The 16,351-nt window shown below is 50.4% G+C and overlaps 1 protein-coding gene across 1 annotated transcript; it reads left to right on the top strand.

The window, feature by feature from the left end:
* The first annotated feature begins 1,258 nt into the window (after positions 1-1,258).
* On the top strand, positions 1,259-15,975 carry LOC144669520 (protein FAM83F-like). Its single transcript, XM_078531990.1, has 5 exons — positions 1,259-1,753; positions 11,961-12,128; positions 12,663-12,784; positions 13,755-14,458; positions 15,538-15,975. Exons 1-5 carry the CDS (start codon positions 1,298-1,300, stop codon positions 15,618-15,620), a joined length of 1,533 nt encoding a protein of 510 aa, XP_078388116.1. The 5' UTR covers positions 1,259-1,297; the 3' UTR covers positions 15,621-15,975.
* The last annotated feature ends 376 nt before the right edge of the window (positions 15,976-16,351 follow it).

The raw sequence follows: 16,351 nt of genomic DNA, 5'->3' as shown, positions 1-16,351 counted from the left end.
TTGACAGGTCGGCGGGCGGACAGTTGATTCTGCTGTCTGCCCGCCTTCCTCAATACTTAAATGGACCGGGATGACGTCAGGGGTTCCTCTCGATGTCATCCCACGTCATTTTCGTGTCGGCAAGCGGACCCGCCCCCAACTCGCCAACGGAAAAATTCTGGCCATAAAATTCTTAAGGGGCTTGACAGGGTAGGTGCTGAGAGGTTGTTTCCCCTTGTGGGAGAGTCTAGGAGCAGAGGGCATAATCTCAGAGTAAGGGGTCACCCATTTAATACAGAGATGAGGAGGAATTTCTTCTCTCAGAGGGTAGTGAATCTGTGGAATTCTTTAGCGCAGAGGGCTATAGAGGCTGGGTCGTTAAGGATATTCACAGATTTACAGAGATACACAGATTTTTAATCAGTAAGGGAATCGAGGGTTATGGGGAAAAGGCAGGAAAGTGGGGTTAGGGATTATCAGATCAGCCATGATCTCAGTGAATAACAGAGCAGACTTGAGGGGCTGAATGGCCATCTTCTGCTCCTACATCTTATGGTCTTACGAAGGAACATTTTTTTTAAAGTTGTTGTTGTTGTTGCAACCCAGAAATACTTTAGCAGATGTGAAATGGTCGCTGCTTGCCCCAACAATGCTTAGAGTGAACTCTGAAACCGGACAATGATTCACATTGAAGATGTTTGCTGCACTAGAAAAAAATCTTTGGATCTTTGATAGGGAAACTAATCACAGGACAATAATGAAACTGCTTCTAAAAATTACACACACACAACTAGTCCCATGTAGTGAAGAAAGAAGTTGCATTTATATAGCACCTTTCGCAACCGCAGGTTATCCCTCTAACGATCCATTCTCAACTATCATAACCTACATATTTCCGGAAGTTTAAATTAATGTTCATTTGTTTATTCAAATATTTTCTCTGCACCTATTGCAGAAAGAATAAATATTATGTGCAAATACTGTGAACAGCGATTTGTTTGACGTGATACAGCAGAAGCAAGTTTTCTTATTCCTTAAGAATAGCCCAGTGTTGCTGAGAGTTTGATTGAAATGTGCGTTTTGGTTCCGTTCTTGGAAAGACAACCCCCCCCTTTAAGAAATCCCGCCTACCTCACATTATGATTGGCTGTTCAGTTTGATTTGGCTCTGTTACTGGCTAGGATTGTTGTCAATTACCGTCCTTAAAGGGAGGACGTCCCGGAGAATTTGTTGCCTGACCTGTTGGACTGTACTTGACGTCAGACAGGTGAGTCAGGACAAGAAAGACGCCGAGAATCAGTAACAGCAGCAAGAGAACATGGCGGGATCCCAGCTGGAGTGTTTGGAAGATAATCATATTAATATTAGAATTAATGACAAAAAGGCAGAATTCTATTACTGTGAATTGCAACGTTTAGCCTTAAATGAACTAGTAAAAGCTGGTGAAATTGGTTTCCACAAGCTATTGAAGGACAAGAAAGTCAAAGAGTTTATTTCCTCCAAAGAGGTTGAGAACATTTCCAAAGATTGCCACAGGTATGAGGTCGAGGGGAAGGGAAAGGACACTTCAAAAGGTAAGAAGACAGAGAGTGGCATCTCTTCAACCTACTGGCCAGAGCAGAGTGACACCCCAATACCCGACCTAGACCTGGGCTGGACACAGCATGTTACCTATCGAGGGGTCACCAGGGCAACCGTGCACATGCACCCGCCAAAAAACAATGATCCCTTCATCAAGGAAATTGTGCGGAAGGTGATCCAAGAGGCGAAGCGGGTAAGTGAACAATCACGGACCAACTGATTTCCATTTCTGTAGCACCCCCTTTCATCAATTCACAGTATCGCCGAATCTTTGCAACGCAGAAGGAGGCCATTTGGCCCATTGAGTCTGCACTGGCTCTCCGAGAGAGCATTCCACCTAGTCCCACTCCCCTGCCTTACCCCCGTAACCTTGCACATTCTCTCTTTACAGGTAGCAATCCAATTCCCTTTTTGAATACGTTTACCCTGCCTCCACCACCCTTTCGGGAAGTTTGCTCCAGGCTCCAACCACCCTCTGGGTGAAAACATTTTTCCTCACATCACATTTACTCCTTTTGCCAATTATTTTGAATCTGTACCCTCTAGTTCTTGATGTTCTCTTGAGTGGGAACAGTTTCTCACTATTTACCCTGTCCATGCCCCTCAGGATCTTGAATCCCTCTACCAAGTCTCCTCTCAGCCTTGTTTTCTCCAAGTAAAACAGCCCCAACATCTCCATCTATCCTCATAGCGACAATTCTTCATCCCGGGAATCATTCTTGTGAATCTCCTCTGTACTCTCTCCAATGCCTTCATATCCTTCCTCAAGTACAGTGCCCAGAACTAGATGCAGTACTCCAGGTAAGGCCTAACCGGTGTCTTATACAAGTTCAACATGACCTCCTTACTCTTGTACTCAATGCTCCTATTAATAAAGCCTAAGATACTATATGCTTCATTAATTGCTCTCTCAACATGCTCTGACATCTTCAGTGACCTATGTACATATACAGAGGTCTCTCTGTTCCTGCACCTCCTTTAAAGTCCCTCCCTTTGTTTTATATTGTCTCTCCATATCTTTCCTGCCAAAATAAATCAGCTGACATTTCTCTGCATTGAACTTTATCTGCCAATTGTCTGCCCAATTGAGGTGTTGTCGCTATTGTGGAACCACGGCAGCCAATTTGCACACGGAAAGATCCCACTAGCAGCAATGTGATAATGACCAGATAATCTGTTTTAATGATGTTGAATAAGGGATAAACATTGGCTCAGGAGGCCAGTGAGAAATCCCCTGCTTTCCTTGTTCTCCCTGCTGTGGGATCTTTTACATCCACCCAAGAAGGCCTTGATTGAACAGCTCATATGAAAAACAGGATCTTTGACAGTGCAGCACTCCCTCAGCGCTGACCTTCTGAGAGTGCGACACTCCCTCAGTACTGACCCTTTGACAGTGCAGCATTCCCTCAGTACTGACCCTCTGACAGTGCAGCACTCCCTCAGTACTGACCCTCTGACAGTGCAGCACTCCCTCAATACTGACCCTTTCACAGTGCAGCACTCCCTCAGTACTGACACTCTGACAGTGCAGCACACCCTCAGTACTAAGACCCTCTGACAGTGCAGCACTCCCTCAGTACTGACGCTCCGACAGTGCAGCACTCCCTCAGTACTGACCCTCCGACAGTGCAGCACTCCCTCAGTACTGACCCGCCGACAGTGCAGCACTCCCTCAGTACTGACCCTCCGACAGTGCAGCACTCCCTCAGTACTGACCCTCTGACAGTACAGTACTCCCTCAGTACTGACCCTCTGACAGTGCAGCACTCCCTCAGTACTGACCCACCAGCAGTGCAGCGCTCCCTCAGTACTGACCCACCAGCAGTGCAGCGCTCCCTCAGTACTGATCCTTTGACAGTGCAGCACTCCCTCAGTACTGACCCTCTGACAGTGCAGCGCTCCCTCAGTACTGACCCTCTGACAGTGCAGCGCTCCCTCAGTACTGACCCTCTCACAGTGCAGCACTCCCTCAGTACTGACCCACCAGCAGTGCAGCACTCCCTCAGTACTGACCCACCAGCAGTGCAGCACTCCCTCAGTACTGACCCACCAGCAGTGCAGCACTCCCTCTGTACTTACCCTTTGACAGTGCAGTACTCCCTCAGTACTGACCCACCAGCAGTGCAGCACTCCCTCAGTACTGACCCTCTGACAGTGCTGCACTCCCTCAGTACTGACTCACCAGCAGTGCAGCACTCCCTCAGTACTGACCCTCTGACAGTGCAGCACTCCCTCAGTACTGACCCTCTGACAGTGCAGCACTCCCTCAGTACTGACCCACCAGCAGTGCAGCGCTCCCTCAGTACTGACCCACCAGCAGTGCAGCGCTCCCTCAGTACTGATCCTTTGACAGTGCAGCACTCCCTCAGTACTGACCCTCTGACAGTGCAGCGCTCCCTCAGTACTGACCCTCTGACAGTGCAGCGCTCCCTCAGTACTGACCCTCTCACAGTGCAGCACTCCCTCAGTACTGACCCACCAGCAGTGCAGCACTCCCTCAGTACTGACCCACCAGCAGTGCAGCACTCCCTCTGTACTTACCCTTTGACAGTGCAGTACTCCCTCAGTACTGACCCACCAGCAGTGCAGCACTCCCTCAGTACTGACCCTCTGACAGTGCAGCACTCCCTCAGTACTGACCCACCAGCAGTGCAGCACTCCCTCAGTACTGACCCTCTGACAGTGCAGCACTCCCTCAGTACTGACCCTCTGACAGTGCAGCACTTCCTCAGTACTGACCCACCAGCAGTGCAGCACTCCCTCAGTACTGACCCTCTGACAGTGCAGCACTCCCTCAGTACTGACCCTCCGACAGTGCAGCATTCCCTCAGTACTGACCCACCAGCAGTGCAGCACTCCCTCAGTACTGACCCTCTGACAGTGCAGCACTCCCTCAGTACTGACCCTCTGACAGTGCAGCACTCCCTCAGTACTGACCCACCAGCAGTGCAGCACTGCCTCAGTACTGACCCTCTGACAGTGCAGCACTCCCTCAGTACTGACCCACCAGCAGTGCAGCACTCCCTCAATACTGACCCACCAGCAGTGCAGCACTCCCTCAGTACTGACCCACCAGCAGTGCAGCACTCCCTCAGTACTAACCCTCTGACAGTGCAGCACTCCCTCAGTACTGAGCCACCAGCAGTGCAGCACTCCCTCAGTACTGACCCACCAGCAGTGCAGCACTCCCTCAGTACTGACCCTTTGACAGTGCAGTACTCCCTCAGTACTGACCCACCAGCAGTGCAGCACTCCCTCAGTACTGACCCTCTAACAGTGCAGCACTCCCTCAGTACTGACCCACCAGCAGTGCAGCACTCCCTCAGTACTGACCCTCCGACAGTGCAGCACTCCCTCAGTACTGACCCTCCGACAGGGCAGCACTCCCTCAGTACTGACCTTTTGACAGTGCAGCACTCCCTCAGTACTGACCCTCTGACAGTGCAGCACTCCCTCAGTACTGACCCACCAGCAGTGCAGCACTCCCTCAGTACTGACCCTCTGACAGTGCAGCACTCCCTCAGTACTGACCCTCCGACAGTGCAGCACTCCCTCAGTACTGACCCACCAGCAGTGCAGCGCTCCCTCAGTACTGACCCTCTGACAGTGCAGCACTCCCTCAGTACTGACCCTCTGACAGTGCAGCACTCCCTCAGTACTGACCCACTAGCAGTGCAGCACTCCCTCAGTACTGACCCTCTGACAGTGCAGCACTCCCTCAGTACTGACCCACCAGCAGTGCAGCACTCCCTCAATACTGACCCACCAGCAGTGCAGCACTCCCTCAGTACTGACCCTCTGACAGTGCAGCACTCCCTCAGTACTGACCCACCAGCAGTGCAGCACTCCCTCAGTACTGACCCTCTGACAGTGCAGCACTCCCTCAGTACTGACCCTCTGACAGTGCAGCACTCCCTCAGTACTGACCCACCAGCAGTGCAGCACTCCCTCAGTACTGACCCTCTGACGGTGCAGCACTCCCTCAGTACTGACCCACCAGCAGTGCAGCACTCCCTCAGTACTGACCCTCTGACAGTGCAGCACTCCCTCAGTACTGACCCTCTGACAGTGCAGCACTCCCTCAGTACTGACCCACCAGCAGTGCAGCACTCCCTCAGTACTGTCCCTCTGACAGTGCAGCACTCCCTCAGTACTGACCCTCGGACAGTGCAGCACTCCCTCAGTTTTGACCCGCTGACAGTGCAGCACTCCCTCAGTACTGACCCACCAGCAGTGCAGCACTCCCACAGTACTGTCCCTCTGACAGTGCAGCGCTCCCTCAGTACTGTCCCTCTGACGGTGCAGCACTCCCTCAGTACTGACCCACCAGCAGTGCAGCACTCCCTCAGTACTGACCCTCGGACAGTGCGGCGCTCCCTCAGTACTGACCCTCTGACAGTGCAGCACTCTCTCAGTTTTGACCCTCTGACAGTGCAGCACTCCCTCAGTACTGACCCTCTGATAGTGCAGCATTCCCTCAGTACTGACCCTCGGACAGTGGTGCTTCTTCAGTCCCGGTACTGGGAGTGTCAGTCTAGGTTTTGTATTTAAGTCTCCGGGAGGGAGTCTGTATCCGCAGCTTACTGATTCTGAGGTGAGAGTGCTACCCAGGTAGCCACAGATGTTAGTAAACTGACCACAGGAGGCCCAGGAAGGTACCCCAGAAACAATAGCCCACCATCCTCTTTCAGAAGCTGCCCAACTCTCTGTGTGTTTCCAGCAGTTTGATATGTTTGTTTTCATACGAAATAGAAGAAGTCAGCCATCCAGCCCCTTTATTCGGCTCCCGTTCTATAGGTGGGTGGATTTATATAATTTATGTAACTTCCAGTTTCATTATGTGATATTTGGTCAGTGTTATTTTCAGTTTTTCCAACAGCTTTCAAGTCCCTCCAAGGTCTCCCTCTAATAGGTTACCCCTCCTTCATTCGCCTAAATGCCCATCTCTGGATCTCCCTCCCTCATCCTCCACTCACTCCGCCTCTCCTCTGCCTTGAAAGAGCTTCTTAACTCTCATCCTTTCAACCAGACATTGGATAACCTTCCCTAACTCTCCTGCTATGCCTCTGAATTTAGGTGTGGTGCTGTCCTGGCTGTTGTTACTTGACTGTAATCCAAGGGCCTGGACGAATAATCCAGTTGGGCCGTGAGTTCGAATCCCACCAAAGCAGGTCGAGAATTTGAATCAAGTCTTAAAAGCTGCGATCAGTTAAAGTGATCATGAAAGTGCCAGATTGTCATAGAAATTGCGTCAACTCAGGAAGGAAACTTGTCGTCCTTACCCAGCCTGGGCCTACATGTGACTCCAGTCCCACACCAGCGTGGTTGCCTCTTAACTGCCCTCTGAAGTGGCCTGGCAAGGCACTTATTTGTATTAACCTGTTACACAGTTGTTCAAGAAGTGGGGAGGGGTGCACTACTACCACTACTACCACTACAAGGGACAATTAAGGATGGGCAATATGTTTTTTTAAAACTACTTCCTGACGTAGAGTGGGTTGAGCAGATTTCCGAAGTTATATAAATGCACAGTGTTGACACATGAAGCAAGTAAAAGGCTGTTCACAGAAAGATGTGAATTTGTTAACTAAATGTCGCCATAGTAACCAGAATTTAGGTGATGCCTGGAGGATCATTGGCCCTCTCAATGTGTGTGTGTGGGCGGAATAATCTCCTGAAATGTCAGGGGGAACCATAGTCGACTGGACTTTCCCCTGGGGGAACTGGGGAGGAAATTCCCAGCGTCTGTCCTGAAATTGGATGCTCTTTGCCCCCCCCTCCCCCTCCCCCCCAGTTTATTTCCCTTCAGTTGCCAGGGTGGGTGTAGGTGTGAACTGAAGGAAGAGATTGACGGTGGATAAGTTTAATGGGTTTTTTAATCTTTTTCCTTTTGTGAATTTACACCCCACTTGCTTTCTCTCACTTAATCTTGATTCATGGCTGTGTCACACTCCAGTTAGCAGTGCTGCAGTATCCCACCTCCATTATTCATAGCTTAAATGTGAATTGTCAGAGTCATTGGTGATCCTTCTCATACGAGAAACAGTCCCTCGTACATGTGGCTGAAAAATTCTAAAAGCCCCCGCGGCAAAAATAAGTCCAGAACATTCTGCGTCCTGTCCTACTCTGCTTGTACTTCTAAAAAAAATAGCATTCATGGGATGTGGGAGTTGCTAGGCTAGTATTTATTGCCCATCCCTAATTGCCCTTGAGAAGGTGGGGGTGAGCCGCCATCTTGAGCCGCTGCAGTCCATGTGGTGTAGGTACACCCACAGTGCTGTTAGGGAGGGAGTTCCAGGATTTTGACCCAGCGACAGTGAAGGAACGGCAACCTATTTCCAAGTCAGGATGGTGAGTGACTTGGAGGGGAACTTCCAGGTGGTGGTGTTCCCATCTATCTGCTGTCCTTGTCCTTCTAGGTGGTAGTGGTCACAGGTTTGGAAGGTGCTGTTGAAGGAGCCTTGGCGAATTCCTGCAGTGCATCTTGTAGATGGTACACACTGCTGCTACTGTGTGTCGGTGGAGGGAGTGAATGTTTGTGGATGGGTTGCCAATCCAAGCAGGCTGCTTTGTCCTGGATGGTGTCAAGCTTCTTGAGTGTTGTTGGAGCTGCACTCATCCAGGCAAGTGGGGAGTATTCCATCACACTCCTGGCTTGTGCCTTGTAGATGGTGGACAGGCTTTGGAGAGTCAGGAGATGGGTTATTTGCCTCAGAATTCTCAGCCTCTGACCTGCTTTTGTAGTCATAGTATTTTTGTGATTGGTCCAGTAGAGTTTCTGTTCAATGGTAATCCCCCCAGAAGTTGGTGGTAGGGTCTAGAAGATGGTAATATTATTGAAACCATATGTTTCCCTCCCCTCCCCCAACATAAGACCATAAGATGTAGGAGCAGAAGTAGGCCATTTGGCCCATCGAGTCTGCTCTGCCACTTAATTACATCATGGCTGACCTGATAATCCTCGACTCCACTTTCCTGCCTTTTCTCCATAACCCTCAGTTCCCTTACTGATTAAAAATCTGTCTATCTCATATTGAATATCCTTAACAACCCAGCCTCTACAGCCCTCTGTGGTAAAGAATTCCACAGATTCACTACCCTCTGAGAGAAGAAATTCCTCCTCATCTCTGTTTTAAGTGGGTGACCTCCTTACTCTGAGATTATGCCCTCTGGTCCTAGACTCTCCCACAAGGGGAAACAACCTCTCAGCATCTACCCTGTCAAGCCCCCTAAGAATCTTATATGTTTCAATAAGGTCGCCTCTCATTCTTCTAAACTCCAATGAGTACGGGCCCAACCTACTCAACCTCTCCTCAGGAAATCCCTACATACAGGGATCAACCTAGTGAACCTTCTCTGGACTGCCTCCAATGTCAGTTCATCTTTCCTTAGATAAGGGAACCAAAACTGTTCACAGTATTCTAGATGTGGTTTAACTAATGCCTTGTATAGTTTTAGCAAGACTTCCCTATTTTTATACTCCATTCCCTTTGAAATAAAGGCCAACATTCCTGAACTTGTACGCTAGCTTTTTGTGATTCATGCATGAGGACCCCCAAATCCCTCTGTGCTGCAGCTTTCTTCAGTCTTTCTCCATTTAACTAATATTCAGCTCCTCTGTTCTTCCTGCCAAAGTGCATAACCTCACACTTTCCCACGTTATGTTCCATCTGCTAAGTTTTTGCCTTGTCCAGCCCCCTAAGAATCTTATATGTTTCAAGAAGATTGCCTTTCATTCTTCTAAGTTTCTACAGGCCCAACCTACTCAACCTCTCTTCATAAGAAAATCCCTCCATACCCGGGATCAACCTAGTGAACCTTCTCAGGACTGGCTCCAATGCCAGTAACATTCTCCTAACCTGGTGGTGCTGACGCTTGCTCAAGTTCAACGCCACAAGCATTAGGTGCCCTTTGGTGCATTGGCTGAGATGGCTATTCAGCTACAGAGTGCATCACTAACTTGATCACCTCCTTATCCGACGGTTAAACCCTCAAAATTTCCAGCTCATCGTGGCAGTGGAAGTTTCAGGGCACTGAGGAATCTTGGCTGACTCTTCCCTTTTCATCTGTGCTAGAAAGAGCTTCAGATTTTATACGAAACCTTCCAGGTTGTCAAGGCATCTCAAAGCGCCCCCCCTGCCTTTCTCTGCAAGTGCAGTCATTGTTGCTGTGTAGACAGAACTTGGTGCACAGCCGACTCCAAGAAACAGTATTGAGGTAAACAACGTTCCCTACCCCCAAACCTCCTCTCCCACCCCCCCCCACGAACATGCCAGTCCCCCAGCCCCACCCCATTCTGCTCTGGGCGCTGAACCCCCTCCTCCTGTCTGCCCCCTCACCGTTGCTGAGGACAGAAAGGGCCCCCACTCCCCCTCAGATGTTCAGGCCTCCGATGGTACATTGCTTTTGTTGTTTAAAACATTCATTTTTTTGGACGCAAAAGTTGAACAGGAGTCTGGCGTGAAGTGTTAATTGTGAGTGAGAGTTCTTTGAGCCCAGTCACATTCACAGGAAAGGCAGTGGATCTTGAAGCAATGCCGAGTTTGACTGTTGTGAAGCCGCTGAGTTTATCTGATCAATATCGGAATGCACCAGCAAATGCAAACCACAGCCTAGGCTGCAGCACAGGTAGTCAACAGAGAAAAGGAAGATGCTCTTATCAGTTCAGTTTGAGTAACTCCCCTGTCATCATATCTGCACAGCCACAAGTGAAGCCTTTGCTAGCTGCAGGACTTCTAACTAAACCTGCCCTTCCTGTAAAGCGCCCTTTTCCCAGCTGCTTAATAATTTCCCATCTCTTGCAAAGACTTTCCTACAACCCTCCCCCCACCCCCCGCCTCCCCCTCCAAGTCAGGTTGAGGCAAGGATGCATGATCTTCATTTTGCTGTGAAGGTACCACCCCCAGTACCTGCCTCATGGAAAGCGGGGACCAGTTTATCACATTGCAGTCAGGCATTGCTACCTAGAGTTGCACCTTAACCATAAACACTACCTGATAAAGGTATTTGTGTGATCACTAAGTCCACCTCACTAAAATCGCCTGACTTCACTCCTGCTACAGCTCATCCGCTGCTGAAACCCTCATCTGTGCATTTGTTACCTCTAAACCTGACTGTCCCAATGCATTCCTGACTCATCTCCCACATCCTACCCTCTGTAAACCTGAGGCCATCCGAAGCTCTTCTGCTTGTGTCCTAACTCGCACCGAGACCCCTTCCCCTATCACCCCTGTGCTCGCTGACCCGCAATGGCCTCCCCCCCATCAAAGCAACGTCTTGACTTCAGAATTCTCATCTGGGGTTTCAAATCCCTCCATGGCCTCGCCTCTCCTCTCCATCCCTCTGTAACCTCCTCCAACCCCACAGCCCTCCCAGATATCTACATTCCTCGAATTCTGGCCATTTGTGAGCATCGCAGATTTTAATCACTCCAGCATTGGTGATAGTGCTTTCAGCGGCTTAGACTCCAAACTCTGGAATTCCCTCCCTAAAACCCTCCAACTCTCCAACCTCGCTTTCCTCCTTAAAAACCTACCCTTTGATCTGTACTTAAAACTCCGTATGTGGCTTGGGTGACATATTTTGTTTTATAACGCTCCCGTCGGACACTTTGGGGCGTTTCATGACAGTAAAGGCGCTATATAAATATAAGTTGTTGTTGAAGGACTCATAACATTTAAGTAGTGTGAAAAAGTAAGACAGTTATCCTGTCACACCCCAGCTGTCACGCAATAGGTGTCACATATCAGGTGCTGTGAAGGTAACAGAATCATTCAGTGTCTGCTGGGCTGGTTTGAAGCCTGAAACTTACAGGCAGATTATTAACCTGCTGAGTTTTTCCAGGTATTTCTGTTTTTGTTTTGGATTTCCAGCATCCGCAGTTTTTTGTTTTTTACCTTCTTTTTAATTCCGCTTTCTCATTCACTGATCTCCCTCCTTCTCTCCACCTCACCCCCTACTTCCCTCCACCTCACGCCCCTCCTTCCTCCCTACACCCTCATTCCCATGTAACAGGAGTACATTCAGCCGTTTAAAATTACAACAGTTGCCAAATGTATCAGTCGCACCGGGTTGGGGAATTAATTCTGGCTTGAATTTAGAGTTATAGGGTCATTACTGGTCAGAAGGAGGCCATTCGGCCCATTGAATCCATGCTGGCCCTCTGTAGAGCAGCTCAGTCAGTGCCATCCACCTCCCCCTAGCCTTACAAGTTTATTTCCCTCGAGTACCCCATCCAATTTCCTTTTGGAATCGTTCAGTCTCCATTTCCACCCCCCTCATGCGCAGTGAGTCCCGTTCACTGGAGTGAATAAAGTTCTTCCCCATTTTAGACTCGAAACTGGGAACTGGGTGTTGGCAATTTGAAAATGTCTCATTAATTTTTTTTTTGTTTTATTCAGATGATTGCGTTAGTGATGGATGATTTCACGGACCGGAATATATTTGAGGATCTGATTGAGGCTTGTTACAGGCGGAGGCTCCCAGTTTACATCGTCCTGGATGAGGGGAAACTGAAACATTTCCTGGAGATGTGCAAGAAAATGGAACTGAATGATTTGATGATCCAAGTGAGTGTCTCGCTGAGGGGGTGGGGGGGGGTGGGGGTGGTATCTGACACCGAGGGCTCAGTCCCTTCTAATTCCTGAGTTTTCCTACCTGCAGGTGTGACACTGCCACACACCCACCTCCTCCCCAAGACGACCGAGAGTGTAGCTGAATCCTGGATTCCAGTCTCACCCAAGCTGAGACTGGGACAGGGTGTGTGATTTGAGACCAGGATAGAGCACAGGGGGACTCAAGTTCTGTTGCTGGCTTCATTTGCCTTCACTCAGGGATCCTAATCCCAATCCACCCTGAGCACAAACAGGATGGGCTTGGGCTTAGCCAATCAGCCAATCATTCAGCTGTTGAAGCCCCCGCAGTTGAATAGCCACTGCAGAGTCTCAATGCTTAGGTTTGCAGGGGAAGGGTGATCTGCTTGGACAAGGGGTGAGGGAGCTGCTGGCGAATTCAATCGCAGCTAAGCTCCTACCCGAGGGAGGGAAGGTGAGAGAAGGAGGGGGGAGGTATGGATTTCTGTCTGTCACTGTCTTGTTTTTCAGTACCTGCGTGTTCGTTCCATTGCTGGCACTGGTCTCTATTTGGCAACGGGATACATTAAGGGTGATTTAAACCAGAAGTTTATGATTGTGGATGGTGACAAAGTGCTTTCCGGCTCATACAGGTAAATATCCTCCTCTGGATCTAGTGCCCCATAAAACCATGCCTGTATCCTCCCAGTCTGGTTATTTATTGCTACAAATGGTCATTTGGCAACAGTAGGTTTGTCCTGTTTATCAGTGAAGTCTCCATGTCACACTTACATTACGGTTCAGTTTTTCCCCTACCCCTGGGGATCCTGTTGGACTGTCAGACCGAGTCAGTCAGTTTGGAATGGCCACACTATCAAAGCAACTGAGGGGTCTGGTCAGAGAGCTCAGACAAGGCCTCTTCGCCTGAGTCCATCATTCATTCAATGACTCCCACTGGAGAGTCTGTGCGTGTGTGTGTCTGAGTCTGTGCGTGTGTGTGTCTGAGTCTGTGCGTGTGTGTGTCTGAGTCTGTGTGCGTGTATGTGTGTCTGAGTCTGTGTGCGTGTCTGAGTCTGTGTGCGTATGTGTGTGTGTCTGAGTCTGTGTGTGTGTGTCTGAGTCTGTGCATGTGTGTGTGTGTCTGAGTCTGTGTGCGTGTCTGAGTCTGTGTGCGTGTGTGTCTGAGTCTGTGCGTGTGTGTGTGTGTCTGAGTCTGTGCGTGTGTGTGTATCTGAGTCTGTGCGTGTGTGTGTGTCTGAGTCTGTGTGTGCGTGTGTGTCTGAGTCTGTGTGCGTGTGTGTCTGAGTCTGTGCGCGTGTGCGTCTGAGTCTGTGTGTCTACAACTATGTATGTGTATATTTTATCTCTGTGTCGGTCTATGTACCATGATGACTGAGCTCCAGGTTGGGTTGTAGGTGGGGAATGCCGCTTTCCCATTGCACAATGAGAAGCCCTGACAGAGGAGCAAGTTTTGGTAGTTGGATGTGTGAATGCAGTTTGAGACGGGACATCTCAGACACAAAACCCCCTCCCACCCTCCCCAGCCCCATACTTTCTGTAACTGGCATTCTCACTGTCCTTATTTCGAATAGAGGCTGAGTTGGGTTTCTGGTTTCCCGGTAGTTTCACATGGAGCTGTGCCCGGTTACATCGCAGCACACTGACTGTCTACACTGGGCACGTTCTGGAAAATTTCGATACTGAATTCCGGGAGCTGTATGCCAACTCGGACATGGTGGATCTCCACGAGCATCTGAACCTCAAGCCAAGACTCACAGCCCCGGTGATGGGCATCACCACCGCCTACATCCCACCCCGATCAAATGACTTGAAAAGTAAGTTTGACAACCCCATGTACCTCCTGGTGTCGGAGGGGATGCACCACCGAGCATCCTCGGAAAGCCAGCTGGTGCCTCCGAACGAGCTCCAGAGGAAGGAGAGCGCTGTAAAGCTCCGGGAGCGGAAGGGGACCATGAGAGACAGTAAGAAAGAGGATCACAGCAAGGCAAACCAGGCTGTTCAGGAGTGGCTGGTCAACAATGATGTCCGGGGCCTGGAGGAACCAGAGCCGCTCGGAGATCTGGTCCCAGCCAGTCAGATGCCCAACGCCAGCAGCACATTCACCGGTGGATTCAAAATACTGAACATCGGCTGGGGCAGTTTCAGGAAAGTTAAAGCGTCCCAGACTGCTGACAGTGACGCCCGGTTGGCAGAGGGGAGCTCAGAGCCCAAAGCCCACAGGAAGAGTCTGAGGGGGAAGATGAAAGACTCAGCCAAAAGCGGAAGACAGCTCGCAGAGACCGGAAACACAACCAGCCTGAGCACAGGTACCTTTGACCACATTGTGGGTTCTCGCACTCACCACCCTGCACCCCCTCCCCTCAGTGTGAGCTCACAGCACAGACACTGCTCTCTGGATAGGGCTGTTTCAACTCCCAACTGTAACATTTTGATTTGAATATCCTCATCCCTGTTTGCAAATCCCTCCACGGCCTCGCCCCTCCCTATCTCTATAACCTGCTAACTGGATACCATCCAGGACAAAGCAGCTGCTTGATTGACGCCCCATTTACCACCTTCACCATTCACTCCCTCCACCACCGACACACAGTAGCAGCAGTGTGTGTACCATCTACAAGATGCACTGCAGCAACTCACCAAACCTCCTTTGACAGCACCTTCCAAACCCACGACTTCTACCATCTAGAAGGACGAGGGCAGCAGATAGATGGGGAACACCACCACCTGCAAGTTCCCCTCCAAGTCACTCACCATCCTGATTTGGAAATATATCGGCCGTTCCTTCACTGTCGCTGGGTCAAAATCCTCCCTAACAGCACTGTGGGTGTACCTACACCACATGGACTGCAGCGGTTCAAGAAGGCAGCTCACCCCCACCTTAAGGGTAATTAGGGATGGGCAATAAATGCTGGGCCCAGCCAGCGATGCCCACATCCCATGAATGAATAAAAAGAAAATCTCCTCCAGGCCCTCAGCCCTCTGGGATCCATGCAGTCCTCCAATTGTGGCCTCCTCAACATTCCTGATTTTCATCACTCTGTCTTTGGCGGGCTGCGCCTTCAGTTGCCTTGGGGCCCCGTCTCTGGAATTCCCTCCTGAAACTTTCCAACTCTCTCAAATTCTCATGGTGGGATTTGAACCCATAGATTCCTGCTGCAGTAGCAGAACCATTCCACCATCGTCCGCCTGTCCAAGCGGAATTGCATCACTGCAGGGAAATGAATGCCCTTTCGGAGCAGGAGGTGAAGCTGGACATAATTCCCAGATCCCTCGCCACATTGCCAAGACCCCCCCCCTCCCTCTCTCCACTTTCCCTGAGCCCCTCATGACAAGGTGGGATTCCCCTCCCTGCTCTTACTCACCCTGTGCCTTTCTGTCTTAACAGGTAAGGGCACCTCCTCAGTCCTGGATCACAGTGTCAGCACGAGCAATAACAACAGCAAGAAGGAGAATTGTGTCCTGTCATGAGGAGCTGCGCCGAGGGTTGGGGAGAAGCGCAGATCTGCGGTGGGGATTGGGATGGCGGCTGATGAATCGCTTACAGATTTACCGTTGCGCTGCGCTCTACAGGGAGGATTTCCCCCTCATCAGGCAGGGGGTGGCAGGAGGGCCCCGGGCAGTGGCCAGGCAGCAGCCTGCGGTCAGGCCCCAATCACAACTTCACGCCGGTTGGTCATTTCACAGCCATAACCTCAGCGCTGCCAGAGTTGGGGGCGGGAGGGCCGCGAGCGCTGGAGTCTGCGCCTGCGCGTGGGCTGCGCTCAGTGAAAGCTCCCTGAAGGCACAGAGCCGCTGCCTCAGGGAGCCGAAGATTTTTAACATTAAAGATAAAGAATTAAAAAAAAATAAGGAAAAGGTTGTCCCCCTCGCGTGACTCTGTCACCTGAGCTGGGACGTGTTTAAAAATGAGTTTAAAAAACATTTTTAAAATCGCAGTTTGAAACCTCGTCCCGCCCGTGGATTGGGTTTCGCGAAAAAACGCAAAGGCCTCTTGGCCCCTTCGCCTACCCGCCGACCGCCCGGAGAGTTTCACTTTAATTAGTTAATTAACGGGGTTAAGGGGCCTCTTAATCGTTGGCGGGCACGCTGCCAAATCCCACGCGCGCCCGCCGACCACAATATCGCGCACACGGGAGTGCGGAATGCTGTCAGGACGCTCGCCCGATGTCACCACGCGCTATTTCACCCTCGTGCATGTC

Source organism: Cetorhinus maximus, chromosome 29, assembly GCF_964194155.1.
Source record: "Cetorhinus maximus chromosome 29, sCetMax3.hap1.1, whole genome shotgun sequence".
Taxonomy (NCBI): domain Eukaryota; kingdom Metazoa; phylum Chordata; class Chondrichthyes; order Lamniformes; family Cetorhinidae; genus Cetorhinus; species Cetorhinus maximus.
This window is presented reverse-complemented; position numbering and strand designations above follow the sequence as displayed.